This window comes from Macroventuria anomochaeta, assembly GCF_010093625.1.
Source record: "Macroventuria anomochaeta strain CBS 525.71 unplaced genomic scaffold BU25scaffold_44, whole genome shotgun sequence".
NCBI lineage: Eukaryota > Fungi > Ascomycota > Dothideomycetes > Pleosporales > Didymellaceae > Macroventuria > Macroventuria anomochaeta.
The window spans coordinates 203,660-230,687 of NW_022985405.1; the positions used below are offsets into that span (position 1 = coordinate 203,660).

The 27,028-nt window shown below is 53.7% G+C and overlaps 12 protein-coding genes across 12 annotated transcripts; 7 read left to right on the forward strand and 5 right to left on the reverse strand.

The window, feature by feature from the left end:
• Nucleotides 1-202: 202 nt before the first annotated feature.
• BU25DRAFT_210211 (uncharacterized protein) lies at nt 203-2,191 on the reverse strand. The gene has a single exon (XM_033701189.1). The coding sequence runs from the start codon at nt 1,924-1,926 to the stop codon at nt 379-381; it is 1,548 nt and encodes a 515-aa protein (XP_033556713.1). The 5' UTR covers nt 1,927-2,191; the 3' UTR covers nt 203-378.
• Nucleotides 2,192-3,283: 1,092 nt separating this feature from the next.
• Nucleotides 3,284-6,008, reverse strand: BU25DRAFT_425688 (uncharacterized protein; the record flags this gene model as incomplete). Its single annotated transcript, XM_033708368.1, has 4 exons — nt 3,284-5,617; nt 5,666-5,792; nt 5,870-5,923; nt 5,980-6,008. The coding sequence occupies 4 exons, from the start codon at nt 6,006-6,008 to the stop codon at nt 3,284-3,286; spliced, it is 2,544 nt and encodes an 847-aa protein (XP_033556714.1).
• A 352-nt stretch (nt 6,009-6,360) lies between these two features.
• On the forward strand, nt 6,361-7,674 carry BU25DRAFT_377709 (uncharacterized protein). The gene is made up of 2 exons (XM_033704153.1): nt 6,361-6,822; nt 6,945-7,674. Exons 1-2 carry the CDS (start codon nt 6,484-6,486, stop codon nt 7,449-7,451), a joined length of 846 nt encoding a protein of 281 aa, XP_033556715.1. The 5' UTR covers nt 6,361-6,483; the 3' UTR covers nt 7,452-7,674.
• A 1,322-nt stretch (nt 7,675-8,996) lies between these two features.
• BU25DRAFT_313545 (uncharacterized protein) lies at nt 8,997-9,563 on the forward strand (the record flags this gene model as incomplete). The annotated part of the gene is made up of 1 exon (XM_033702168.1): nt 8,997-9,563. A coding segment is annotated over one exon (567 nt), but the record flags the coding sequence as incomplete, so codon positions are not given.
• A 523-nt stretch (nt 9,564-10,086) lies between these two features.
• Nucleotides 10,087-11,150, forward strand: BU25DRAFT_425691 (uncharacterized protein; the record flags this gene model as incomplete). The annotated part of the gene is made up of 3 exons (XM_033708369.1): nt 10,087-10,246; nt 10,341-10,471; nt 10,572-11,150. 3 exons carry the CDS (start codon nt 10,087-10,089, stop codon nt 11,148-11,150), a joined length of 870 nt encoding a protein of 289 aa, XP_033556717.1.
• Nucleotides 11,151-12,202: 1,052 nt separating this feature from the next.
• On the reverse strand, nt 12,203-16,561 carry BU25DRAFT_210249 (uncharacterized protein). The gene is made up of 2 exons (XM_033701190.1): nt 16,240-16,561; nt 12,203-16,083 (listed from the first exon to the last, which is right to left on the reverse strand). The coding sequence occupies exons 1-2, from the start codon at nt 16,369-16,371 to the stop codon at nt 12,463-12,465; spliced, it is 3,753 nt and encodes a 1,250-aa protein (XP_033556718.1). The 5' UTR covers nt 16,372-16,561; the 3' UTR covers nt 12,203-12,462.
• A 598-nt stretch (nt 16,562-17,159) lies between these two features.
• On the forward strand, nt 17,160-18,308 carry BU25DRAFT_462846 (uncharacterized protein; the record flags this gene model as incomplete). The annotated part of the gene is made up of 2 exons (XM_033710557.1): nt 17,160-18,167; nt 18,222-18,308. The coding sequence occupies 2 exons, from the start codon at nt 17,160-17,162 to the stop codon at nt 18,306-18,308; spliced, it is 1,095 nt and encodes a 364-aa protein (XP_033556719.1).
• Nucleotides 18,309-18,598: 290 nt separating this feature from the next.
• BU25DRAFT_210254 (glycoside hydrolase family 12 protein) lies at nt 18,599-20,047 on the forward strand. The gene is made up of 2 exons (XM_033701191.1): nt 18,599-19,270; nt 19,323-20,047. Exons 1-2 carry the CDS (start codon nt 19,017-19,019, stop codon nt 19,816-19,818), a joined length of 750 nt encoding a protein of 249 aa, XP_033556720.1. The 5' UTR covers nt 18,599-19,016; the 3' UTR covers nt 19,819-20,047.
• Nucleotides 19,902-20,491, reverse strand: BU25DRAFT_415249 (uncharacterized protein). Its single transcript, XM_033707497.1, has one exon. It carries the CDS (start codon nt 20,333-20,335, stop codon nt 20,012-20,014), a length of 324 nt encoding a protein of 107 aa, XP_033556721.1. The 5' UTR covers nt 20,336-20,491; the 3' UTR covers nt 19,902-20,011.
• Nucleotides 20,492-20,535: 44 nt separating this feature from the next.
• BU25DRAFT_210277 (uncharacterized protein) lies at nt 20,536-21,124 on the reverse strand. Its single transcript, XM_033701192.1, has 2 exons — nt 20,775-21,124; nt 20,536-20,716 (listed from the first exon to the last, which is right to left on the reverse strand). The coding sequence occupies exons 1-2, from the start codon at nt 21,075-21,077 to the stop codon at nt 20,696-20,698; spliced, it is 324 nt and encodes a 107-aa protein (XP_033556722.1). The 5' UTR covers nt 21,078-21,124; the 3' UTR covers nt 20,536-20,695.
• Nucleotides 21,125-22,092: 968 nt separating this feature from the next.
• BU25DRAFT_480560 (oxidoreductase) lies at nt 22,093-23,018 on the forward strand (the record flags this gene model as incomplete). Its single annotated transcript, XM_033711055.1, has 1 exon — nt 22,093-23,018. The coding sequence occupies exon 1, from the start codon at nt 22,098-22,100 to the stop codon at nt 23,016-23,018; it is 921 nt and encodes a 306-aa protein (XP_033556723.1). The 5' UTR covers nt 22,093-22,097.
• A 1,992-nt stretch (nt 23,019-25,010) lies between these two features.
• BU25DRAFT_377724 (uncharacterized protein) lies at nt 25,011-26,952 on the forward strand. The gene is made up of 4 exons (XM_033704154.1): nt 25,011-25,528; nt 25,579-25,764; nt 25,909-26,586; nt 26,642-26,952. The coding sequence occupies exons 1-4, from the start codon at nt 25,463-25,465 to the stop codon at nt 26,783-26,785; spliced, it is 1,074 nt and encodes a 357-aa protein (XP_033556724.1). The 5' UTR covers nt 25,011-25,462; the 3' UTR covers nt 26,786-26,952.
• Nucleotides 26,953-27,028: the final 76 nt, after the last annotated feature.

The following is a 27,028-nucleotide window of genomic DNA, read 5'->3' on the forward strand; positions in this document are numbered from 1 at the left end:
ATGCTATCAACAACGCTTCAACATTCATAATCATGTCCTTTTCAGTAAAGAACAAAGTCTGATGAATGCTAAGGTTGTAGCTTTACAGACGATGCACTCAAGCTGTACTCACAAAGCAGCCTCTGAAGAAGTTCATCTCTAGCTGTTGATCCTGTTGCAGGCGGCAGTCTCAAAACTGCAGCCTGGAAGTAGTCAGACGTTTGGCAGCACGGAGCGAAAGTCTTTGATTCGATGCTATCTCGGCTGTTGAAAACCATGTACAGTAAGTAACCCACGCTAAATCAAACAACAACAACAACAACAACAACATCGGTCGATACTTGACAGGTATCGGGGGATAAAAACGCCTTATGATGCTCTGCACTCCTCCACACCCACTTACTGCTCCTCCTCCTCCTCCTCCTCCTCCTCGTCCTCAGACTCGTCATCCCCGCCTATCCGCTCGACGATCAGATTCCCACTCCGCCCGATGCGCTCCTTGACTGTCCCGCCGGCGCTTAGCTCGTAGACTTCCCGCGGCATGGGCGAGACGAGCTGGAATGTGTATGCGTGCGAGAAGTGGGCTGGCTCTTGCACGGCTCCGGTGTCCTCGCCGGACTGGAGCACGTGGTAGCACTCGACAAAGGCATACAGATCCTCCATCTGCGCGTCGGCAGCAAATCTCCGCACCACGCGCTCCGCATTCGGCATCCGCAACGAGATGCGAACAACGTCCTTGACGTCCGGTCCCGGTTCGCGCGGAAGAGAGGCGGCGCGCCATTTCTTCCACTGCGCAAGCTGGTTTGCATGCCGCTCCGCGGCTTCCTCAGCTGCCCTCGCAGCTACTTCAGCAGCCGCGGCGGCTTCGGCGGCTTCCTTCTTCTTCCTCGCGCGCTCACGATCGGTGGCCAGGCTGCGCTCGTACGCACTATCTTGCTGTTCGCGAATGTTCCTGGTAGCGTTCTGCTCCGCCCGCTGCGCTCTCACGCGGTTCAGCGGTTCCGAGTGCGTCGCCATTGCGGAGCGCAGTTTGGCGATGTACTGGGAGGGTGGCATGAGCCCGGATAGTCGGGCGGCGATGCCCATGGCGGAGCTGCTGACGGAGGGGGTGTGGACTATGAGGCCGGAGAAGGGGAACTTGGTGCAGTTCAGCGCGGTGGAGACGCTGTAGGCTTCGCTGTCGCTCACGCTGCCGGCCCAGAGCAGTATGTTGTTGGCAGGATCGCGGATGAAAGTCACCACCTCGGGCGAGAGGAGGGTGTCGCGGAGGAAGGAGGGCGTGAGATCGTGCTCAGGCGAAACGAGGACGACGAGCAGGAATTTGAGGCCTTTCTTCGCCAGATCGAACGCGCTTGCGTACCCGCCCTCGTGGAACGGCAACTCATTCGGCCCATAGTCTTCCTCGAGTTCCCGCACGAAGCGCGCTGCCGTGTCGCGCGGGTTCAGCGGGCGCCGGCCAGCAGACGGGCGCGAGGGCGGGTGCCGGATGTTGGATGCTGTGAGGCGGCCCCAAGTGCGCGGGACGAAGGGGAAGAGGTAGCCCATGAAACGAAAGTATTTCGCGAGTAGCGAGTAGAGAAGCGATACGGGCGCCCAGAGCAGCGTGAAGACGAGCGGCGCTTGCATGTTGACCTGACTCTCTGGCTGCGGGACCACTCTCGGCGCGGGCTCGACGCCGACTCTCCTCCCACTGCTCATCGATGACCGCGGCGAGCCGAGGCCGTTCATCAGCGTTTCCTGCCGCCGCACGTCTTGCGGCGCGGGCTGGGCTGCTGCGGCGGCGGGCTCGCCATCGAAGAAGCGCGCAATGGCGATTTGCACGTTCCACTGGCATCGCTCGAGGAGCGGGACGGCGTCTTGGAGGGCCTGGTCGGTCACGGCGGTGAATTGCTGGAGGGCGAGTTGTTGGTCGGCGGAGAGCGCGGCGATGTCGACTTCATCCGCCATAGTGGTGGGGAGCTTGGGAGCTTGGGAGCTTGGGTGCTTGGGTGCTTGGGTGCTCGAAAGTGCTCTGTTCGTCGAGTGCTCTGTTGGTCGAGCGCTCTGTTTGTCGGGTGCTTCTCTTGGATCTCAAAGGTCTCTTTAGTCTGGAGTACGTGTGCACGATGCGCGAAGAGCAGTTCGGCGGTCTGGTGTTCGGAAAGGACAGTGTGGCCTCGCGTGGTTGTGTGGTTGATAAGTTGTTGACTGCCTGGCCTCAACGTCACTGGTCGAAGCTCGGAGCTGCAAGTTGAGGCTCGCCCTCGGCCCGCCACCACGCGACGCTAGCACCGATCCAAGCACCCGATATCTGGGGAAAGTGAACCCCGTTCCCAACGTCATGTCGTGCATGTGCTGATCTTTCGCGCTTCGAGGCTTGGACTTCCGTGTTGGGTGCCTCGCGTCGAGCAGTCTCGTCGAGCAGACCCGAACCGTGCCCGTGATCTGGAGCGCCTCAGGGGAACGGCTCGCGAAAATCATCACCCAGTCCTGCATCATGTCTGTCTACATTCCAGCGTTGACAGCCCGCAAAGCCTCTCGACCTCTCGACGATCCGATAGCTTCACTCATCCACCGCCTTCACACAATGGTGGCGAGTCTCCCCCCCCCCCCCCACCCCCCCGCAACGCCTCGGTATCACAACATGCATCCTCACATCAATCCGGAAGAACCCAATGCCATGGGCATCTGCAAGTGCTATCCTCGCTTACTGCATGGACGTCTGACAGGTACCGATGACTAGGACAGGCTTCGAGGTAGCGTTCTGAGGTTGCTTTTGTGTCAGGACCGAAGACTTGTGGCATGTCGTTCATGCACGAAAGCGGGTTCTCACATCACCTTGCTAGCGGGTCGAGCATGTAGTCGCAGAACTCCGAGTCGATTGAGACTATAATGTAAAAAGCATATAATGGCTGCAGGCGACCAAGCTCTCCCCAGATGGTAGCCAAGACACCCGTTGCAATGGCCCCAGTTGGGACGTTGAAGTATATAAATCCAAGCCATGCCACATCCATGTCCGCCGGCGGTGGTCCGCAGTTGGACAGTCCGCTTCCCCTTGTCGGTCCAAACCAATGTAAGATGACGGTTATGCCAATGTCACAGTCTCTCCCAGAAGGCTCAATGAGGGTATACCACAGCTGAATGAAGCACCATGCCTGACACGTTCCGAGGCAGGCGGTGTCGACTGCAGTACTCCCCACTGGAATCATTCAAACGCACGGTTGCCGGCATAGACTCTTGGTAGCGAGAGGCAGTGGCGCTAACAGGGTAATGGTCGATGGAGAAATGATAGCGAGCAGCCGATCAAAGCCGCAGCTGGGTTCGATCAACCGCCCTGGCCGTTGGGTGGATTGCGGCCCCAGGAGCTCTGGGCCTTGTCCTGGTAGGAGCTGAACATCAGCGGGCTGGCCATACGCACATCGTGAGCATAGCCGTTCTGAAAGCCGTTGTAGCTGCTGCCAGAGAATGATCCCCACGTACCGCTGCTGGCGTTCGGGTTTCCCCAAGCAGCGCCACTTCCGAGTCCACCACTAATAGGCCGAGAAGCCCTGACGGTAGTCGGCGTCGTAGCATCGGTGCTCAAATGCGAGTTGGCAGATTCACCGCGAACGTGGCCGGACATGCCGGAAGAGCCGATACCGATCATTGGGGTCCGTCGAGCGTCGAACCCGTTCCCATTCATCATCGCTGGCGAAGAGGGGTTTGGCGAGCCGTGCATTCCAGTAGCCCAAATCGAGTTCTGATTCCACTGTCCATCGGGAAGAGAGGGTAGGTGCGCAGGCCCGCGGATGGACGAAGTGGAGCCGGTCCTCTGCATAGACGCCGAAAGCATAGCGGCGCCTGGAGCCGGAGACAAAGGCTTGTAGTTCTTGACCGAGTTCACCAAGTCGCTAATGGAGAACGGCGCCGGGGCATAGGTGTTATCGTTGACCACCGCGGTGTCCTCGAAAGTCTGTTCAGGCGGTGTTGGCGGCATGTTCTCGTCTTCCTCGGGCAGGGGGTCCAAACCGTCATCAGCGCCGACCAGATCATCGACCATAGAGCGCATCGCCGTGTCCTTGGCGACGGTGGTTGAAGCAGACTCAGACGCCGCAGCAACGCCAAACGACGTCTGGTCGTCAGAAATGGGCGCTGTAGAAGGGAACAGTGGCATGTCCACAGCGCGCGGCGAAAGCACGGGTGAACCATCTGGGCGCGGGTTGGGGCTTGCGAGCAGCTCGGATGGCAGGCCTTCCTCGCGGTAGATGAAGCGTGTGCCGGCCAGGTCCAAGGGCGCATCTGCGTTCTGGGTCAGAAGCAGACCGTCGATCAACAGGTCCTTGATGCGCATGAGCATCTCCACGTTAGGGTGGTTCCTCTCAACCTCTGTCCACTTGGGCTTCAGCGCCTCGCCGTTGTACCAGACCTTCATGGTGTCCGGTGACATCAACGGCTGGAAGCCAATGGTGTCGGTATCCTCCTCCAGCATGTAGTTCTCTCGCGGCAGTTGATCGACCGGGAAGCTCGAGGTCAGAAGCGTCAGAGTCGCAGCGTACGCCTTCCACAGCTCTTGCACGTCGACAGTGGTCAAGGTGTCAGCGATGTTAGCGTTCAGCACCTGCCAGTAGCGTGCGAACCAAGTGCTGTAGAGGCGAAGCCCAGGGAGGATGCGGCGGGCAACGGCGGTGATCTTATCGGACAGCTGTCGTGCACTGTCGCCGTTCTGGTGGGTAACATCGTCTGCTTCGGAGAGCCGCTCGAGCTCGGGCTGCAGTACTTGTAGGAGGATGAAGAAGGTTTTGACGTTCAGTCGGAGGAAGTAGAAATAGGTGCGCATGATATGCTCGGGCGGGTTGGCGGCCTGCATCTGGACGGTCGCGAAGTACTCAGCTGCGAGGTTGATGAGTACGATCTTGGGTAGGATGGAATCCAAGGGACGCTCCTTGAGCTCGATGGCGAGCTGACTGAGCACCTCGCCCTCCAACTCATCGTGTGCAGCAAACTCCTCGCCCTTGTAGATCTTGCTGTGCAGTCTGACGAACCAAGCGACAAGGGCGCGACCTGTGTTGCCGTCGGCAGATTTGTGGTTGCTGATCAGCTGACCCTTGTCCCAGGCTGCAATGATGCGCCTGAACTCGGTCTCCAAGTTCGACTTGGCCTGCGGGTACGGCAGCTTGCATGCGAGCGAGCGGTAGAGGTGGTACACAGAGCGGAAGTGGTCGCCGTCCTCGCGCGAGACGACGGCAAGCTGGTTGTGTGCGTGGCCAGAGTCTGGGTATATTTCGGCGGCGAGGTCGTAGTAGCCTTTGGCAGGGCCCCAGTTGCGCTCCTTGTCCTTGTCGACAAGCTCGGTTTCGCGGTAGCGGGAGAGGTCCCCGAGGTGGATCAGCGTCTGGTGGCAGCACTGGAAGACGTTGTTCCTGAGAGACGCGGCTATGGGCGGGCGCGGGGACGTCTTGGAAGCTGGGGTCGTGTGAGCAGCGGCATAGTCGGTACCGAGGGTCCACGCACCATCATCCTTCCACTTCTGGGCAATCTTGCGCAGCTCTGGGATGCCGTCGAAGTGGGCATCGAGGTTCAGAATGTACTGGCGGTAGTAGCGCTGACTTGCCTTGATGAAGTGGAGGTAGTTCTTCTGGAATTTCCTAATTTCCACGACATGGTCCTGGGAGCGCTTGAGCTGTGCCGTGTTAGTTTGCTGCCGTGTCCGCAGTGCTGGTGAACGCACAATCTTATGCTCCTGCCTGAAGATGGTGTTGACCTTCAGGTGCGCCGCCCAGAGCTTCTGCTCGACATCGTTGGCCGAGGCATACTCGAAATTGGCAAAGGTCAGGCTCTCGCAGGCAGCCCGGTACCTGGCAGATATTAGCAATCGCCGCAGCATGGCGTTGGTGTGTCCCACTCTTGGAGCACAGCAGCTAGCTCTGCGCACGATGCCTGGCCATCGCTGCGCTTGTAGAGTTCTTGCTCGATCGCCTTGGCCCGCCTGTAGTACAAAGTAGTCAGCATCCTGCTGGCGGGAGTGCATCGTCCAGCGCGCACCTGTCTAGCTGTTCAGTGTTTGCGGCCATGCCTTCCTGGTGCATGCGCCGTCGAAGTTCATATGTGACCCCACGGTCGGCCGGGAGGTCAGACAAAGGCACGGAGCACGGAATGGCGTTCGTAGTGGCGGGCGTGTTCCATTGAGATCCGGTGGTATGCCCTGGGGTGAGGACAGACAGCGAGCGGGGAGGGCGGCAGCGGCAAACGGGCACCCAGGACGCGCGTGGGAGCGTCTGAGTGTGCGGCGATGTCGGGGTGCGAGCTGTGCTAAGGCAGACTTGTGAGTCGAGGAAGTCGTTGGATTCACTTCCGCGCGCCAGCTGCAAGGGTCCACTCGAGTGATTTCACTGCAGCCCCACTTGTACCTCCCCACTACCACACCTCAGCCTTCGCGCAGACATCATCGCGGCGTCAATCCAGATAGCGTCTGGGGAGGAACACCATCGGCTGACAAAGGTACTGCCCCCTTTCATAGCCTCACAGCAACATCCACTGCCAACGCACATGATGGGAGTCAAACGCTCACGCAGAGACTCCTTGTCGTCTTCAGAAGACCCCAGCAGTCCCTTCTCGCGCGAGCAGTCTGTCGATGTCAAGCTTGTACACCTGGATACAAAGTCTGCAGTGTCTGAGCAGCCAGCGGTCATGAAGTGCTTGCTGCCCCCACACGAGCCACTTGCCTTTACATCTTTCGAGGAGTATGACGTGCACTACCAGAAGACGCACATGAACAGATGCTCTGAATGCCACAAGAACTTTCCTGATGAGCACATTCTGCACCTGCATATCTCAGAAAACCATGACCCCTTCATTGCTGCCAAACGAGATAGAGGCGAACAAACGGTAGGTACATAGTTTTAGCACGTCCAAGTAGGGGGCCTTGGAGGAGAAGGCGGCACAGAGTGTATGTCTCCAACTGCACACATCACAGGACGTGCAGCGACGAGTAACTGACTGATTCACAGTATGCCTGTCTTGTCCCAACATGCGACCGTCTATGCAGCACGGCGCCCAAGCGTCGCATGCACTGTATAGGCAAACATCACTTTCCAAAGACCTATGACTTCTTCATCATCAACGATGGCATCGACCGCCGGAACAGCATGTTACGGCCCAGCCACCGGAGACGATCAAGCACCACAGCGTCGAACCCTGGCAGACGGAGAGGAGAGTCATTTGCTAGCGCTGCTGGTGATCGCATGGACGTGGTGCAGGACGAGGGTGGAGACCAGGCGAACCACCAGCAACAGCGCGAGTCAAGGTCTTCACACGTCAAGCTGCGTGGTCGCGGTGGGTTCAGCCATCCCCAAGGAACTGGACGTGGCCGTGGAAGCGAGGGTCAAGCAGCACTCGGCTCAACAATAACGAACGCTGACCCTGTCGACAACCTGGCCTCCAGCATGTCGGCGTTGCACTTCGTTCCGCACAGCGTACGCATGGCGAGAGGTAGAGGGCGTGGGAGAGGCGGATAACGGCAGCTCAAAATTATACGATGCACCTTGTCTGAAGGACTCGCTACTACCTGGACCACATAATCAAATGGGTATTCAAACGTAGCACAACGGGTCCTCCATGGAGTCAGCGTCCCTTTCTTGCCCGTTCAAGCGATGCATTCCTACCTTCCCATAGGTGAAGCTACCACGTGGCAATGTCAACATTCCATTCGGGAGCTTCCGCCCAGCCAGTCAGTGTCTCCAAAACAAAACATTTGCTCGCATTCGCGAGCAGTCTTCCGCAATCAGTCTTGTCGCGGGCCACGGTGCGTTACCCAGGCTGTGTACTGACGAATCATGGTTCCCGCCCACAGTTTCTACACCACAATGCCGTTCGCACTGCAATGTCTTTGCGCGCAACATCTTGATTACTTGAGTCTTCAAAAGTTCAAAAGTGAAGGGGGCTCGCCTGTTGCCATGCCACGCGATAACCCGTGTTTACGCTGCTCCTCACCATCGCCGTTTGCCTGCACAGTCAAAATTCACGTCTGCATGCTATGGCTCACAACAACCATGCAGAAACCGGCCGTCGTTCGTCGCACTATCGTTATCGAACTACTTCGACGACTGGACCAGATGGAAGCTCGCAGGCGTCGCTCGCGGTCCACGCCTCCGACTCAACGTCGCTTCGCAGACTTGGTGCAAGAAGACATTGGGTTCAAATCGACACGCTTCCGTTCGAAAAGTCACTGGCCGAGCACTCCTACGACAAAACCACAGTTTCGGCTGCCCAAGCAGGATGCTTGTCTAGGAGCAACGACAAGTCCTGTGGTTACGCCGAACAACTCTGACAGCTCACAAGGTACTGACCACAATAGACCTATAACACTCGTTGCATCCGTGCTTAAGACGAACCAAGAGCCGGTCTGGACTGGCTCTGTGCATTCGTCCAACCCTCGAGACGTCTTGCCCCTTACCTCCACAGATGTACGAGAGCTGAACAGACTCAGCCTACAAGCAGAGCACAATGAGCGAGAAGCCTCCGCCGCTGCAGGAGCAGATCTGACGCCACCAGCGTCGCCCTCCAAGGAAGCCAAGATACCAGACATGAGAGATGGCGCGCACAAGTCGACAGTCGAGCCTGGAGGTAGACAGCGCACAATCGCGCGAGGGATATCAAGAACCGTGGCACCGCAACCCGACGATGATCTCGATTCTGATCTCGATTCTGATCGTACACCACCGCTGTCCGATTTAGAGTCATCAGGCTCCGACACCAAATTCTGTCGGTCGCCAACCCAGCTGTCTGGCAGGATGGCTGCCGACTTGGAGGGCGATACAGTGGAAGGCGCTCAGGAGGATGACTTCGATAGCCCGGACCGCACCCTTGTCAGTACCACCAAGGAGGTATTCAGTGATATCAACGAGCCTCACATTTCCAAGAACTTCTTGGTCGAGTCTGAAGTCAGCGCTAGATGGAAGACATCATCAGCAACGCTTCGGGCGCGAAGCAAGACCAATGGAGGGTTGTTGGAGCTCAGAGCGAGTGCTACAAAGCCGAAAGACCCTATAGCTACCCGAATTCACCGGCGCAACGTGTCTATAAACCTCCCAATCCGGCCGATCTCTTTTCAGCCTGGAAGCACTCAACGTTTTCAACCTCATTCGTCTGCCCCGAGCGCGCTTACGCCAAAAACCCGCACTGATGAGACGAGCCCAGCCACACAGATCGAGGTAGAGCTGCAGTACAAACGTCGCCATATATTCGTTGGAACGGCCTCGTTGTATGGCTTTCTTGAGATACTCGAGACCTCCACGCTAGGCTCGACATCGAAGGGAGCGGTCATGAGAGCTTTCACGATCCTTGCGTCGAACGAGCAGCTGATGGCGCGCCGGAGTTCGTCAAGCCCACAGGACTGGAATCTTATCACTCGGACCACGGCCGACATTTCAGAGTTTGACTACATTACTCTGGCTCGAATACAATTGGGATCGATCTCACTGCAACAATTTGTAGACTCCATACCGTTCAATACCCACGACGAAGCGCCAACAGTGGTGGTCGCGGAGGCATTCAAGAATGCCAGCCACATGGATGCTGAAGAGGGTCGTAATGCTGGGAGTAAGGCACGTGCATTTAGAGCGTGGTTGCAGTCTCAAAGCGGCACCGTGGAGTAATTCAAAGGATTCAATGTTGGGTACCGACACAGTTTGTGTTTGTTTTCCTTGTTGTCGAGACTTTTCGTTGAGATGCGCTGACCTTTATTGTGGATGTGACATCCTCTGGGGTCTTGCTTTCTTTCTTGTCCGGCCACCTAGTCTGTTCTATCTCAGTTAAGCTATATACCCATCTGTTACCCCATACACTATATAATGCACCCCTCATTGGCCGTCACCTCGTCGTCACTCTTTTCTTGGTTCACTCACGTATGCACAGTGCAGCAGATCGAGTCTTCACTGTCGTCCACGATGTCAGTCGGCGACTTCATGTCCTCTGTTCTGGGTAGGAAACGATGCCCGTGAAAGATGGGGACTGCCTATGCGCATGATCACCTTTCCACTGTTCGGCCGGGCCCGCCAGACACGCTCACCATATTTTTGACGACCGACCTCCAGCCAACAACAACCACAGACTGACTCCATCATCACACCGCGTCAACCTTAGACTACTATCATGCCCACCCCTGCGGCTAAGGGATCAGCTTCCGTCCCACCGTCAGCAAAATCAGTCACGATGGAACCTACCCAACTCGAGTTCAAGCGTCCTGTTGGCAACAACGCTCGTCGCCAAGGACAGTTTGCCCATCTGTCCGCGAACGTCGACTTGAACTTCGGTACGTAAAGTCAGGGGCACTTCACCTTCGGTGGCTCGGGCACTGTGCCTCCGAATCTTCACGCCAAAGGCAACTTTTCTATCCCGCGCACCAGTGGCATCATCGACAACGTCAGCTTCCACTTGGCAAGACCAGACCCGCGATTACATCGCTGTCAACTTCCCGAATATGCCTCCGGACGAAAAGGCGGAACATTCTTATCGCCAGGAAGAAAAAGTTTCTCTGGTATCTTCTCCAAACGCTGGAACCACTTGGCTTTTCCAAAGACGGACTGGCAGAACCACCGGATCTGGTTCATTGCGAGCTTCTATACGACACTTTTAAGATCTTTTTGGACGGCGTTGAGAAAGAGTGCAAGGCTTGCGATGTTGTAATGCTTGTCAAGAGGAAGCCAGCTCCGTACCGCTATAATTCGTCGATATTTCCTAGAAATGCGGAGGCGGCAATCACAATTCCCACAAACACGAACACGCAAGAGGAAGATACGTACCTCAAGAACCACTGGGAGCCATTCAAGTCCTTGAAGAAACGCCAAATTCCAGTCACTACGTACGTGAAGTGGCTGATATTCGAAAACACCGCACTGCCGGGTGTGCTCTTCAGCGACACCAACATACACGAGCAGGTGGCAGAGTTCGCGAAAGACGTCTTCAATTCTGCGCTGGTGCTTCTGAAGTCTAGTAACATCGACATTGGTGCGATGTTAGACATGGATGATGCCGAGTATGGAGATGAAATACAGTTCACCATCTTCCCGGGCGACGGCGTGTGGACGAGATCGCTCAAGGTCATCGCAGAGCTTGAGACAACTGAGGCAGCAAAGGACGAGGCAATAGATGCTCAGCAAGGTGCAGCATCCGAAGCTGAACTGTTTAATTCCTCCGCGGAACCTCAGCACTGTTAATACCACGATCCATTTTGAACCGGCAATCTACACGATTGAGGGCGAAGAAACTGTCGACTTCCTCCCACCTCTCAATCCTACAGTTTTCAGCCGCTTTGTTTCCATCGGGCCCATTAACTTCGCACAAGCACGATCCCTCTACCCATAGAGTCGTTTGGGGAGGGGGGGAGGTCAGGCACAGAAAACAGACCCCTGATATCAATATGAATCAGGACCTGCAGTGCGACACGAGCCTCAGCCACCGCTCATATGTAAAACGCCCAACACGAAGCATGAAAAGCAAAGCCCTGAGATCAAAGTGCCCCAGGATATGCAGTACAGAGAGTGCTATCTCGGTCTCCCAGTTAGAAAACCTCTACCTGCTCAGCACGGCTCTCGCATATTCTTCCGCGCCTTGACTTGCTTGAGTTTGAGTTGGCGCAGGAAAGAGATATGCAGTTGAGACTGCGGGCAAGAGAAGTAAGTCTCAAAGACCGAAGCGAGAGCCTGGAGTGGATCGACGTGATATAGATGCGAGGAAAAGTCCCATTAAGATGTGTCCGACGAACAACGAAATGGTCTGGAGGCCTCCGGTAACGAGAAGCCAGATAGAAGCAAGAAATGTTGCTATGCTGATAGATACTACATACATGGTCTCGTGAATGAAAGTCCGTAAACATGGGGCACTCTGTGGTGTTGACATGTTGTTATTTCCGTGTGCTATTCTGACCTATGCTGTATGGCATGTGCTGATTCGCAGACGAAAGATGGCTGAGCAGAATTGAAGGTGTTGACGGGCTGCAGAAGGCTCGAGCGAGGCATCGCTCCTGAGATAGGCAAAACTTTAACCTCTTTAGGTCCGAGCCCACCTTTGCGCAGGGACGCTCGTTCCGCTCATGGCTCCTTCTCCAACTTACGTCTTTGGTTGTAAGGAACTACGACACACTCCTTCGTTCTTGCAGTAATGATCGCGTTTGCTTGTCGTTAGAATCGTCCACGTGCAACTTGAGAATGTGCCTTCACTACCCATCGAGGAAGACGTTTGAAGTCACGAGTGAAGATGTCGATACACCGTGATACATCCGCGAAAGCAGCTTGATAGTATATTTTAATGCTACTGGATATGCATTTGCCACTGATATAGATTGACGCAAACATCGCGGGGCCACAGAAGTAGAACCGCATGGCCATAGCGTGATCCACCAGGGCGGTGCCATGTATAGATAACGCTAATAAGCTAGAGTCATATTCTCCATCGTCTTCGCCAACGCCTGCGTATCTGCAGTAGCCATGTTAGCAAGCAAAGAAACCAGAAAGACCGTCAACGGCACAACTAACTCGCAGACTCCGTCGCAGTGTCAACTCTATCTGAGCGCTGCACTTTGCCCGTGAATCTGCCTGTACCGCCGCTCAGTAGACCATCGAACTCCACAGCCCGCGCGGCCTCAGCGTCTTCCCAGCCATGCTTCAGATTCCACCCAGCGTTCAGCGCAGCGAGCTCGCTGAGATCGACCTCCTGGATGATTTCGCCGAGGAAGGGCCACTTAGAGCTCAGCATCGCCGGCGACAGCGCGTTGTAGCGTTTCGTGAAGATGGGGTTGCGTAGTGCAGCTACGAAGCCGTTCCCTGCTTCGATGGCGGTTTGGTCGACCCCGAGGCCGAAGTGGGGTAGCTTTGCATAGCCGCAGGACTTGAAAGAAATTGATGTGAGGGAAGTGGTGCGGTTGCGGTCGGCTTGGGAGTGTGGGGAGTCGAAGTCGGATAGGTTGGTGCCGGGGGAGATTTGGTCGATGATGTCCATCCACGAGCCTTCGCGGGGTCGCGTTTTAAGCACAGAGTTGGCGCTACCGGTGGCATTGTTTGTGGGAGCAGCGGCAGGTGCATTTTGATTCGCCATTGCGTGTTGCAGGAAGTTAACTTGAGTAGCAGGGTGGTTGAGATGCATCATTTGGGCGACATTGTGCTGCTGCTGAGCTTGCTGATTTTGCTGCAATGGATTCTGTGTGAAAGGCAATACATGGCCTTGTGGCTGCTGTGGAGTCGGAGCCTGGGCGTTCTGCAATTGCTGTTGTAACTGAGCCTGTAAAGCATGAATGTGGTGCTGTTGCTGCATGCCACCACCATTGGCTTGCATGTTCTGAAGCTGAACAATCAGTGTCTGAATGTACATATTCAGCACTTGATTGTTCACCGGTTGGTGGTTCCCTGGAGCTACATTACCGCCAAAATTGTTGTTGGCGTGTGCCCACAATGCTCCTGCCATCTGCTGAGCCACAGCAGCGTTTTGCGGAATGGGCTGCTGGGCGGCATGCGCAGCTTGCGCATTTCCGTGGGGTCGTAGTATAGCTGTCAATGATACAGAATCCAGAGTCAAATGTTTGAGAGCACATCCATCGTGAACCTTAACAAATTGCACAAGGGCAGCTGGAGTGATCCAGCAATTACGCACTGTCAGCTCTTCCAGATGTGGGAGGCGTAACAGAGCTTGTCGAAGCGTGCTGGCTTCTTGCACCGTAGCTGTCTCAATCGGTAGAAGCGTGGGATCTGCATGTACACGAGCTTTTAGCGGCAGTAATGGTGCTGGCATCAGGAGCTTGTTTCTCGCGTGCAATCCTTCTGCATGCTCGCCACCTGCGGTAAACCCGATCGTCAACTTGGTGATCTCGGATCTTCGAGCTACCTGAGCTTGCAGAAGCGCGCAGAAAGTGTCGATTTGACCTGTCGGATCCACTCTCGGTGTATCGACAAAGCCAGCTTCATCCTTTTCCACTGTCCTCCAACCTGGCACGACCATCAAGGTAACATCTTTCAGGCTAGGTAACGAACTCCAAAAGTCTGCACGATTTAGCATAGAGACGTAGCGGTCGGACAGGCTAGATATGTTGAGGGTATGTATTGATTCAAATGTGGTCCGATTGTCGATAATGGAGAGCATGTAGGAGGACAGGAATGCGCGTTGTGCCCACTCTGTTTCGAGAAGCCATTCTTTCTGAGCCTTAGACAAAGTGGCGGGTACGATGGGGCTCAAGACTTGCGCGGCGTCACTGTGTTGCAATGTTGTACTGGTAAACAACACGCCGGCATTGGCAGAAGACGACCCTAAGGCCTGCCGAACAAGCATATCAGGATCTTCGAGTGGTTGTGAAAGGACAGAGTCAGCGGCGTCATGAGGTGTAGCTTCGTGCGGAACGTGAGAGTCCAAAAATGGCAGGCTTGGTTGAGCCGCAGCCAGCAAATTAGCTTCTTGAGCTTCAGTCATAGGGCGCGCGCCTTCCAATCGGTAGAGCGATGCTGTGCGGATGTCTTCCCCTGCGCGAGCATGCATGAGTTCAATGTAATTCCAGAGCTCATGTTGGGCTTGCGTACGACGGTCTGGGACATTTTGTCGAGACCCAAATATACCGGGCGACGTTTGCAGGATACGTGCGCGTATTGACCGATCTGGACCATTTAGCCATCCGAGGCCACTGTCGGCAGAAAGCGCGAGTTCCTTGACTTTAGTGAGCTCTGAGAACGCGGTCTTCATCCGCGGCGTCTCATCAGCTGCAGACTCGAGACCAGCGACAGCATCAAACCGCCGATACTCCTCAAATGGCCATTCGTAGTTTCCCCAAAAGCTGGTCTTCTGTTCTGTGACAGATTTCAGAGGAGGTGCAGACAGAGAGTCCTCGTTCACCTCGAAGCTCATCCCATACCTGAGGATGTGTCTCCCGAACCCGCGAAAGACGTCAAGACCATGACCGTTGTATACTTCGTCGCCATTAGCGTTCTTCCACCAGTATTCTGGCCTGCTGATCTTTGCACGTTTTTTGCCCTTCCGATCGGGGGTCGGTTCTTGTCCCAGCATACCGTAGATCTCAGTGTTGAAGGGAACGACGGCTGTCTTGAAGGCAGCTTGTGAGGTGTAGTCGTTGAGCTCACGGCTAACCAGACGGAGAGATTTGATGTCATCTCGGTTGAGATGCTCAATGATCTGTTCCACAAGCTCGACAGGAAGCTGCCATAGCGGACGTCCGTTGCTGGGAGCGACTGGGGAACATGGATCTATTGGTTTCGGAGATTGCACACCCAAGACGCTCGTTTGTCCTCGAAGTTCATACCTACTCTGAGTAGCAACTTGTGGTCGTCCATTGAATGCATTGGCTTCAGGCGAGCTCCGGCTCACATCGATTACAGAGTAACGGGCGGGTAGCTTCGCTGTGTTGCGAAAATTGGGCCAAATGTCATTCGCCTCAGGATCCGGTTCCGCAGAATGATAGAGCATAGCGGTCACCGCACCATGTCTTTTCAGAGTGTTAAGCAGGTCTTTCCCATCGTCATGCTCAAATTTGTCTCTTGACCGTTTCGATGATCCGCCCATTGTGTGATATGACCGACCGAAGGAGTCTCCTGGACCTGCTCTCCAGCGCTCGAACATGTTCGCACCGCTCGCGTGGGCGGAACCGTAGCTGTCGAGGTTGTCAAGGGGATACACGGAAAGGTCAGCGTCCGTTTGTAGTCTTTGCGGTGCTGAAGCCTCTGGATGTGATACAGAAGTCCGCCGCCGTAGATGCGCACGGCGCAGAGAGCTGATAGTGTTATTCTGAAGTAGATTGTCTTCGAGTAGGCCGTCTTCCAAAGCTATCGAAAGGTCGATCTCGTACGGAGACAATTCAGGCGCGCCGTCCACCCCGAAGCTGTTTCTCGTGGGAGAAAGATCTCCACGCGAAGGCGAACCAACAGCTGAGTCTCTTCCTCTTCTTGGCTGGGTGTCGCGCGAGAACAAGCTGAACCTTCGGTCGCGGCCGCGTGAAGACGATTCAGAGTGAAGGGTAGCGTTAGTATTCGTGGTAGTTGCAGGCTCGATGGGCGCTGGTGCTGTCGAGGACGACGACGTCAGAATCGCATCGGCAGTGTCAGTGAAGGAGGGCTCGAGGCGTGGTCTTGTACTGCGGCGACGTGGAGGCTGTGGGCGCTGGCATTGTCAGTCTTGCGTACGACAGGTAAAAGGCAACTAGTTGGTGATATATGACAGCTGATTGGGCGATCAGAGCTCATGCCCTGATTCACCGCATATGGGACAGAGGCGGTCTACTGGACATGCTACGTGCCGTCTATGTGCCACACATACCTGGTTTGAAGCATTTGCTGCTGCCTCGTTATCGCACCCACCGCCTTCTTCGCGGTTTCGGTAGCTTCTCAGCGTTCTTCGCCGACTACTGCCTTGCTCTTGCGACGCAGGAGAGCTACTGTTGCCATTCATAGCGGATGGTGCAGGCTGAAGCACGCCGTCTGCTATATGCTCTCTGCTGAGTGGGTTTCAGCCTGCCGAACCATGGGACTGTGTAGCGTGGAGTTCCCAATGTCTGCATCAGGGAGGCATATGCAGTATTCTAGTTCTGGAGTACACCAGTAGCGAGAGACGTGGTGGCATTAAAGACGGTGAACCTGAAAGTGAAAGTAAATGTGAAGTGGAGCTCGAGTTGGCTGCGGCTCTGCTTGTGCAGCGTCGCAACTTCCCAAGCTTCCCCGCCATGACGCGGGGATCACCCCCCCCCCCCCGGTCCTCTGCGGAGGGATTCATTTGCACCTCGCCATCCATCACAGGAATCACCGCATGCATTGCTTCTATCTAGTTCTCTGACCGCGCGAGAAAAATGTTTCAGTCCGACACAAATAACTGTGTGTGAATGCCTGTGATGGTTCCAGCTACGGTACGACGGCGAGTCCAAGACCGCTCGTCCTCCGCGACTGCCTTCCAATGTGCACCCTGACCCAGAGAACAACAATGCCAACAGTGTCAACGCCAGCAACGTCAACAATACCCCTAGTGAAAGCGGCACAACTACAAGGTCAAAACACAGTTTTGCTTTCGTAGCATTATCGACGATTTGGGAGCGTTTGCAATCCTGAACTTCTAGGCAGCAACGTTACGAACTGCTTTTCTACGACCACCTTGGACGCCTAAAAACAACCACCATACGGTACTCTGCTTTACAAGATCACAACTGCGCTGTCACAACGACGTGCACCTAAATGCTAACAACAACCATGTCTACACTTCTAGCCATACCTCGAGAGCTGCGCGAAGAAATCCTTCATTACCTCACCCTGCCATCGACCGTCTATACATCTAGCGCCAAGGCCGATACCCACTCACTTCACCAAATTGGTTCTAGAAAGACTGAAGAGACATACGTCGATACGAGGATTTACCTACCTTCGCGGCCCCCAGCAAATGTGCTCTCTACATGCAGACAATTGCGACAAGAAGGCTTGGAGCACCACACTCATCTGCTCAACTCTTCTTCCGTGGTCGAGATCGAAGACTCCAAAGCTGAAGTAGCCAATAGTACAAAGGTAGCCGAAAGGTCTGGCACGGAATTTGACGAAGCGGCCGAACGAGCTGGTGATGATGGCGTGACTCTTCGCCTGACTCTGGAGGTTCAAAGAGCGCAGCGCGGTCCGTTTGGCTTCTCGGTACCCATTCGCGAAGAGCTATCGCCTCGTTTCCTAGCGCTGCTGCCCCTTATGAAGACAGCGCGCAAGCTGAAGCTGGTTGTCTGGCCAGCCTTTGACTGGTGGAACGGTCCGCCTCAAGTCTCGCCGTTGGAACAGTGGAGGCAACGAAAAGCCCTTCTCAAGCGTATCAATGCTTACCAAGTCGGTCATACCGAGCAGCCAAGCGAGGCTGAGTCCGCCAAAACGAGCGATACTGCTCAGCCAAGATTGGATGCTGTGTCTGTCGCTGTTGGGAAGATTCTAGCTCAGCTGCCAGCAGTCGAAGAGTTGGACCTCGGTGTCTTCATTGCAACTGGCGATCTGTTCAGATGGGACTTGCCAGACGTCAAATGGGAGAAGATTCAACCTTGGCTTGATGGTCCTATTACCAGAACCGGTGGTGTACAGTTGCGCAGGGTCTCGAGAACGTTGACAAGCGTATGGCAAATGCCAGAGGTCGAAATTGCAAGCCAGCAGCCGTTCTATGTACAGAAGGAGACACGCAGCGACACCTTGAGCAACAAATGGCGCGTTGAGAGGCAGGGCGGACTACGTGCTGTAAGTGGCGCAAAACATTGGATACTCTGATGTTTCGACTAAGAAACGCTGCAGCCCATGTTCGAGCATCTCGCGCACTTGGCTGCTCTCGAATTGCCAGAAACTAGCGTTAACGAAACGTTCGAGCGAGTCGATTCGTAGCGCACTTGGCATTACATCGTAAAGCGAAACGGTCGACCTCACTCCTGTACTATCACAACGACATCCTACAGTCCTATTTAGAAAGGTCCCCGCGAAGTGCCGGAGAAACTAGACCTTCCAGTGAGGTCACGTCCATGCGTATATTAGCTCTTAATCAAGCATCGGGCAATTGTTTCAGGCGTGTGGGGTAGTCCTGCCGTTCCAAACCGTCACCTCGGAACGCCAACCCTACGATCCACCGCGCGCACCTGCCACCTGTCAAAGAAACTTTGATGCTCATAGGCAACATCGTATTTGGACGTCGTTTCTTAATGTATACACCCGCCGGCTATAGTACCCCGCGAAAAGACCATGTTGCGCATCGAAGAAAGCCACCAATGTGAGTCTGCGACTACTTGCTCGTCCTCCAATACCTCCTAGCTCCCGATTTCGAAATTGACCGTTAGGGGTACCAACGAAGGTGATTACCGTATACGGCAAGGGTTTATCTCACGTACCACCACTCGAGACCGTGGCGGTGATGTGCCAGCCTTAGTTCCTCCGAGAGCACGTTGTCGTAGCTCCTTTTTTCATCTTGTTTAGTCGCCTTGCCGTACATAGCAACACCAACGTGTATTTAAGGTACCTCAAGCCTTTCTAAGCCTTTGCAGCTCACAATCTGTTTCATTCCTTCTCTACATCCTCTTCTTCTCAAACAACGTCATTAACATGAAGTTCTCCACACTCTTTACCTTTGCCAGCACTGCTGCGCTCACCCTGGCGGCACCTACCACCCCGGCTACTGTCCTCTCCAAGCGCGCCGACTTCTGCGGACAGTGGGACAACCAGGTCCAGGGCTCCTACACCATTTACAACAACCTTTGGGGCCGCGACCAGGCCACCTCTGGCAGCCAGTGTACTGGTGTTGATGGCCTGAGCGGCAGCACCCTTAAGTGGCACACCAAGTGGTCGTGGGCCGGCGGGTAAGACCACACCGATCAATTTTTTGATTACACCACACTCATATGTATCCAGTGCCGGACACGTCAAGTCCTACGCCAACGTCGTAACCAAGATCAGCCAAAAGGCCATCTCCTCCATCACCTCGCTGCCCTCGACCTGGACCTGGACGTACACCGGCTCTAACATCGTCGCCAACGTCGCCTACGACCTGTTCACCGGCGCGACCGCGACCGGCTCTGCCCAATATGAGGTCATGATTTGGCTGTCCGCTCTCGGCGGCGCGGGACCCATCTCCAGCACTGGCAGTGCTATTGCCACTGTTACCATTGCTGGCAATCAATTCAAGCTCTGGAAGGGTCCCAACGGCCAGATGACCGTCTTCTCTTTTGTTGCTGTCAACCCCATTAACAGCTTCAACGGCGACCTCAACGAATTCCTCATCTACTTGCGCGGTTACCAGGGTCTTCCCCGCAGCCAGGTTCTGCAGAGTGTTGGTGCTGGTAGTGAGCCTTTCTCTGGCTCTAACGCTGTCTTCACCACCACTGCCTACACCCTGTCTGAGAAATAGATGGCGTAAGGTAGTGGTGAAGGATGAGTCTGGTTGGTAGTAGCAGTATTTCGATTCTTGGTATATATTTCTTCTCGCAAATGTCAATATCTCACATGGCCACATAGTCATGACAAGCTTCCTGTTATGCATATCCGGAGCTCTTGCGTACAGTACTCCCTATTGAGGATAATTGAGGTTACGACATGCACTGCTATACTGCAGCCAGAGATCTCGCAAGCGTGACCAGCGCACCAAGTCCGTCCATACCCGAACACCACTCTTGCCAATTAGCCGCGCTTTCTTCAGCTCCAACACCCTGAATAGAGCCTCCCCCATCTTCAAGAATGACCTGGTGTTCTCGAAGTTTCACCATCTGCCCGCTCGTCAAGACTCCGAACACGCTCGGAAAACACCCATCCAAACTCTTCTCCACCATCCACGATTGCTCATCCGGAGCATCCCACAACCGTTTTCTCGACGGCAAAGGAGCAAGAAGAAAGCCGTCGGGCTCCGCACAAGCAGTCGCAGGGTCCATGGAGTACATCATCTTGAGGATTTGATAGATCAGAGCGAGTCTGCAGTGGCAATCAGCATTGCGTCGAGGGGTATGAGTGTAAATAATGACCTCCGTCGCGATTCTTCGAAGATCCAGTCTGCATGATTGGGTTGGTAATGCAGGCCTGAACGCGCGATACAAAAGCCGAAGTTGATCTGCTGGTTTAAAGTGCAGGCGACTATCTACCTCCTATGAGCAGCACGCGACATATATGGTTTCCAGCGGACTTACCCAGAGAGTCGACAAGAGCAAGACGTCGTGGTTGTTGTCTGGTGTTTCTCCTTCCTGCAGCCTGACCAGGATATAGACCGTCAATGATTGCATGGCGGACAACAAAGCCTACTTATCAAAGGCGACCAGCTTATATCATTAGCTATATTCTATTGTTTGGAGGGTTAAGGGCTGGGAGATATGGTACCTCGACTTGCAACCTCTCACACTCAAGTCCAACGTTCTTCCAGAATAGTTTTCGACCCCCGGGTGCGCGACTGGAAAGCATTTGCATGAGGCTTGCGCAGGTTGTCAGGGACTCGAACCCGTGGCTTTGAGTGTGTGGGTGCTGCGACAGAGAGTAGGGGCGGATGAATGGCGGGGATGAATTTGGAGTATACATCATGAGCGGATATGAGGCTAGGATGTGTGTCATGAGCGTTGCTATGGCTGAAGATTTCCCTGTTAAGGCTTTACTTTGGGTGAAAGATCTTGAATTGTAGGTGGTCATTCTTAGAATTGAAGGCCTCCGTATCGGGTCCCTTGTGTGGATCTGGTAGTCTGATCCACTCGGTGGTCCGATTTGGGGCGGCGCGTAAGCCCCCAAGGTGTCAACAAGACTGATTCCGCTAACCTGAGGTCGCAAATCACTCAGGCCAGTCCAATCTCCAGATTTAGATCCGAAGCTCGGAAATTCGAGATCGAGAAAATGCAACTCTCCTTCGATAGGCTGCACAGCTTCGTCCATGGATTCATGAGAAGTCGCGGCTGACCAGGAGCGTTTCGGATTGACATTTTCGGCAGCGACCCAGCTATCCGCAAATGGCGGTTTTGCAGTATCGATTTCTTTCGATCTTATGATATTACCAGGATAGGAACAAGGTATATGTCGAGTTGCACATCTCACACAGGATGGTCTTGTTGTGTCGCATCGTGTTTTCGCCCTAATGCAAGCGAGACATGATCGCAATCGGGTTCTTTGGCTGGAGCCTTTCTTATCACGGCAGTAGTATCCATGTCGCTTTAATGTCGCTTCTACGTTATCATCAGCCATTCGTGTGGTAGGTGAGGGTGAAGCGAGCATGACGTCGACGTCAGCATTGACCTACCCTTATCAAAAGGTTTGTTACAAAGTTTACATCGCAACACTTCCCGTGGATTCGAGTGTTCCATTATCTTGGATGAAGAATTACAAGTTGAACTGTCCGACTGGCAGCGTCGGACTGCGAGATAGACATGTCAGCGACTCATTTGTCAGCACTGATCTTCCCCATCTTCATACTAGCCTTCGGACGGAACAGTTTGTAAAGTCTATTGTCACAATGTTTATGTCGCTAACCTATTGACTCGCGTTGGTTCTACGTGAGAGGCAATACGAAATTGAAGAACTCCGTTGCTGAGAAATTTGCAGATCTCGACATGGAAGCCATAGTATTAAAGCTCGTAATTCTACAAGGAGTTATCAAGATCACTCTCAATCTGCTAAACGACTTACATTGAATCATCGAATCGTTCGTCCTTCAACCCAAAGATGTCTGCACAATCAGCTTCTCCTACGAAGACATACCACAAGGCACCCTACCCCTCAATCGACCCCACCCGACCTGAACTCTCAGCCAAAGGAAAAATTGTCGTAGTCACGGGAGGAGGTACTGGTATCGGAGCTGAGACAGCAAGGTATTTTGCAAGAGCTGGTGCGCTGCGCATTGCAATCCTTGGTCGGCACAAGCAACCTCTCCTCGATACCAAAGCTACCATTGGAGCCGATAACCCGTTCACTGAAGTCCTTGCCATTCCCACGGATATCACCAACATAGACTCCGTCGAAGCAGCTTTCTCACACGTTGCCCGCAACTCCAAGATCGATATCTTAGTCAGCAACGCTGCTGTCATCGGCACCAAGGCGCCCATCATCTCACAAATAAGTTCTTCCCTGCTCTCTGGGATCATCATCAACATCCAAGGCAATTTCAATGTGGCAACCGCATTTCTCAAGCATGCAGCTGTAGGCGGTGGTGTGATCATTGAGGTCAACTCCGCCGCCGCGCACCTTACCATCGCACCGGAGTTTGCGGCTTACAACATCGCCAAAGTCGCTACTGCACGGTTCTACAGTTCCCTCGCATTTGAGCATCCTGAGCTTGCCGTGTTTTCTATTCAACCTGGTGCAATTGAAACAGAGATGAACAAGAATGCAGGATACAAAGAGAAAAATGAAGGAGAAGAGTGGGAGTGGGCGGAAGGCGGGGGTGCGGCAGACATCTTGAGCCAATATGATGATGTAGGTTTGCCAGCGGCTTTTATGGTTTGGCTTGCAAGTCCTGAGGCAAGGTTCTTGAAGGGAAAATACCTTTGGGCCAACTGGGATGTGGATGAACTCAAAGCACGAAGGAAGGAAATCGAAGGGACCAAACTCCTGGAACTAGGACTCACTGGGTGGCCTTTTCAGTAGTTCGGACACAACAGGCTAGAGTGGAGACTTTGTAGAGAGTGTGTCTGTAAAGACTGTCTCCGCGCTACCCCATTCCTCACAGCCTGCCTCCTCTTCTTCATCGTATTGTGACTTTTGCTCTGTGCCAGCTGCCACACTGAGCATAAGCGTAATGTCTCACCAAATATCGTTGTGTAATATCGTGAACGTCACCACCGGAAGATTGATGTGTATCGGAGGATACACAACGTGTTTCTACACTATTGTAGAACGTGACAGTGAAACTTTGGTGTATAACTTTTCCAGAGATGAAGAGGACTGACTATCTACTATGCAACTATGTGCATTCGCTGACAGTCACAGCTATGGATGCTAAGTCACAATGGCCATCAAAAATGTTCTGGATGTTGAACGAAAGACCTTTTTGCTCTTGAATAGCTATCTGTATCAAGCAATATTGAGCGTCATAGAATCTTGAATGAAATGTCACTTTCCTCGTTTTCATCCTTGTGCAACGGAGGAATGTCCTGCCTGGTTGAATGACGTCCCTGTTGACTGTAGTGTTTGCGCCGGGTTCAATCCTGGGAAGTCCGTGACCCCGCCTTGCCAGCACGTAAATCTCAAAATGAGCAGGCGCACAAGACAGCCTTATCATACTGGTAAATAAACAGAATGGCGACTTAGACGAGCGAAATGCTTTCCAGGTTCCGAAGTAATCCGTGAAAGTGTGGCATGGACTTGATCGAATATCATGCGTTGCATATCATCAATGTGCTGCTTTATTGACCTTCCTTGCTCTCACCTCTTTAACGCACTACCGTGCTGGTATGTAGCTTCGCACCGAATATCTGACCAGTCATGTCCATCTCTTTATGATAGCACTTCCACATTATCCCCTCAGCCAGCTTATGAAACTTTTCATGCCTGGTATCGCCAACATACACCTTACCTTCGTCTCTCAGCACTCCATCTCCGATCATAGAACGAAGTATCCTTTCGATTTCCAGCATATCCTCTCCGGCTACGGTATCTGGAGAAAGAAGTACCATAGAAATTCGGATTCTTGGTAGACAAATGTCATGAGGCATGATCCTTTCGAAAGTATACCGGGAAGGTATGCAAGCGTCTAAGGTCCTTCTGGAAGTTCTTCCGATGATATGCGGTAGACACCGGTGTGCATGTCGATGGAGTTCCTATGGCACTTGTCCTGGAGGTGCATTTCAATGCGTGTGTGTGCGTCTGCGACGATCGAGGATTGCGTAAAGCATTCGATGGGGTGATAGTATCTATCGTAAGGTGTGACTTTGACGATCTCTCTTGGTTCCATTGCGTAGGAATTTGTAACGAGAGTGCCAACCGCCATGGCATGTTGTCGACCCTCGTACATCGCTCAAGTAGATGGTGATGAGCAAGCAGTTTGTGTGCTGCCGTCATGCGAACTCTTTGAAACTAACGAAATCCTCTTCACATCGTGCAAACTTCGTTGTTCTTCTTTCCAGTAGCTCTTTGCTTCAAGAACTCAGCTCCAGGCTCTTGCTTTCGCTCCATCTTCCTCTTTCTGCTGCATCATGCTGCTCATCTGCCCCGTTCCTTTGCGTGACGGATTTGAACGTGACAACTACCATGCACGCCATGGCATCTCATGATAGCAACAAACTGAACGATTAGGGCGATATCACTGATGAGCGATGTGTAAGTAGACGATCGTGAAGGAGGGACCATCGAAGAGGCTGTGAAGACTTTGCCCTATCATGCCGGTCTCCGTGAGCGCAATTCAGCCCAGCTTTGACGTGCTTAAGCCAATGCACACCATCAAGGATGATTCGTACAAAACTCAGTCGAGACTGCGTGATTATCATGAGTTTGCCGCACAACCCTCCAAACAAACTATTGCTCAGCGACAAACCGACGGGCAGTCGCGAGTTCCTGCGCTAACGCCGTTAAGCGCCCCACCGAGGGTCCCTTCCCGAAAGTCTCAGTGACATCAGCTCCAGTTTCCAACCCCTCTATCGCCAAACACGGCTGTGAGATTTTCGGCAGTGGCTATGTTTGCAGCAATCCCGCAGCTATCCACTACGCGCCGAGGCAGCCGAAGACAGCTTCCTGTCTTTCGTTCGCCACGCGTACTTGGTACCACTGCACAGCGGTTGTTCTTCCCGCTTTGCTCGTGTCCGGTGCCTTTGATTGACCCAAGATGCTGTTCTAGGTCCACTAGCCCACCAGATTGACGAGTACCCGCGTCGAAGGATCTGCTCAACGATAATTGTGGATTTGCTTACGTCCAGTTGAATCCTGCTTGCCATAGTTTTCGATTTCCATAAAGAATCGTCGAACCCCTACTGTCCCAGAGCATTTGCGCGTTCAGTTTGGAACATACCTGAACCTCATTCACTATCCTCAAGGGATCTTTCTGGGAGTCTTGGAATACAGATTCTTCATTCAGCATCACCTCCAGATACAGCGCGATGCAGTCACAGAAACCGATCTTCTGTGCTACCCACCCCAGGGCCTGCTCGACGGCTTTCGAGCGGGTATGTACACCAAGTCTTTCAAACGGCTACAAAATACTGATAATCAACAGGTATTCATGACCCGCAAGGACCTACAATGCGTACACGAGCCATTCGGTGATGCATACTACTTTGGGCCTGAGCGTATTGGCTACCGGTATGAAGGCCTAGAGAACGAAAAGGCGCGGGAAGAGAGCGGCTACGTGAACAGCACATACCGCTCTATCTTCGACAGGATCGCGAAAGAGAATGCTGAGGTACATATGCCTCTTCAATACTCGCCATGTTGAGTCGTGTGCCTTAACAACTGGCCTCTTTCGATCAGTATGCGCCATTTGTGGCTTCTTTGAGCAGGAGTGTTGTTTTTCGCGGCAGTTGGAAAACATGTTAACAATCCATAGGGTAAGCGCGCTTTCATCAAAGATATGGCACAATACTGGATCCCTCCCCAGGACAAGCCTAGACCCACGACCATCTGCCCATCGATGTCCAACTACCGCCGCGGCGTTGGAACAAACACCACCGAGCTTTCGCCCGTACAGACAAGGGAAGATCGCCCCGGCGAGCCTTACCCGTATGATACCAGGGTCGAAGAGGGCAACCCGACCGTCCTTCCCAAAGACCTCCTCGCAACATACCACTTCATCTTCCTTATCCGTCATCCTAAATACAGTATCCCCAGCTACTACCGCTGCACACTGCCTCCCCTGAATAAGATGACTGGCTGGGACTATCTCCGCAAGGACGAGGCTGGCTACTCCGAGCTTCGCGAGCTCTTTGACTACCTCCGCAAGGAAGGTCTGGTTGGTCCCAAGTCTGCTGGTCAGGGTGGCGAGACAAATGGCACGAACGACAGTTCGCAGGGCGTTGAGATCTGCGTTGTTGACGCTGATGATCTGCTCGACAACCCGTCCGGCATGATCGAGGCCGTCTGCAAGACAACTGGTATCGACTACAAGCCTGAGATGTTGGTTTGGGACACCGAAGAGGACCAGGCGCTCGCCAAGAGGGAGTTTGAGAAGTGGAAGGGTTTCCATGAGGATGCTATTGACAGCACGGAGCTGCGAGCCAGGACTCACGTACGTCTCCCTTCAACTTCTAGACATTTGACGCAGATGACTGACTGCCAAACAGAAGAAGGCACAAACCACCAGAGAGCAGGATGACGCTGCATGGAAGGAAAAGTACGGCGAGGATGGTGCGAAGTTCATCCGCGAAACTGTCGACGAGAACCTGGAGCACTACGAGTACCTGAAGCAGTTCGCTATCAAGGTCTAAAACCATGAAGGTTGGCCTTGACATAACGACGAACATCCCACGGGTTCCTTATTTCCTTTTCCCAATCTCTTCGACCGGAGTGTCATCGAGACACTTATGGAGCTTTTTTTACGACTATACCAAATATCGACAAAAGTACAACAATGTCACACAGCATCAAAGATCGCAACATCTAGTTCGGCTTTTAAATCTCGCACGCAACATTGACTTTGTCAATACGAGGCATTTGATGATATTCCAGCG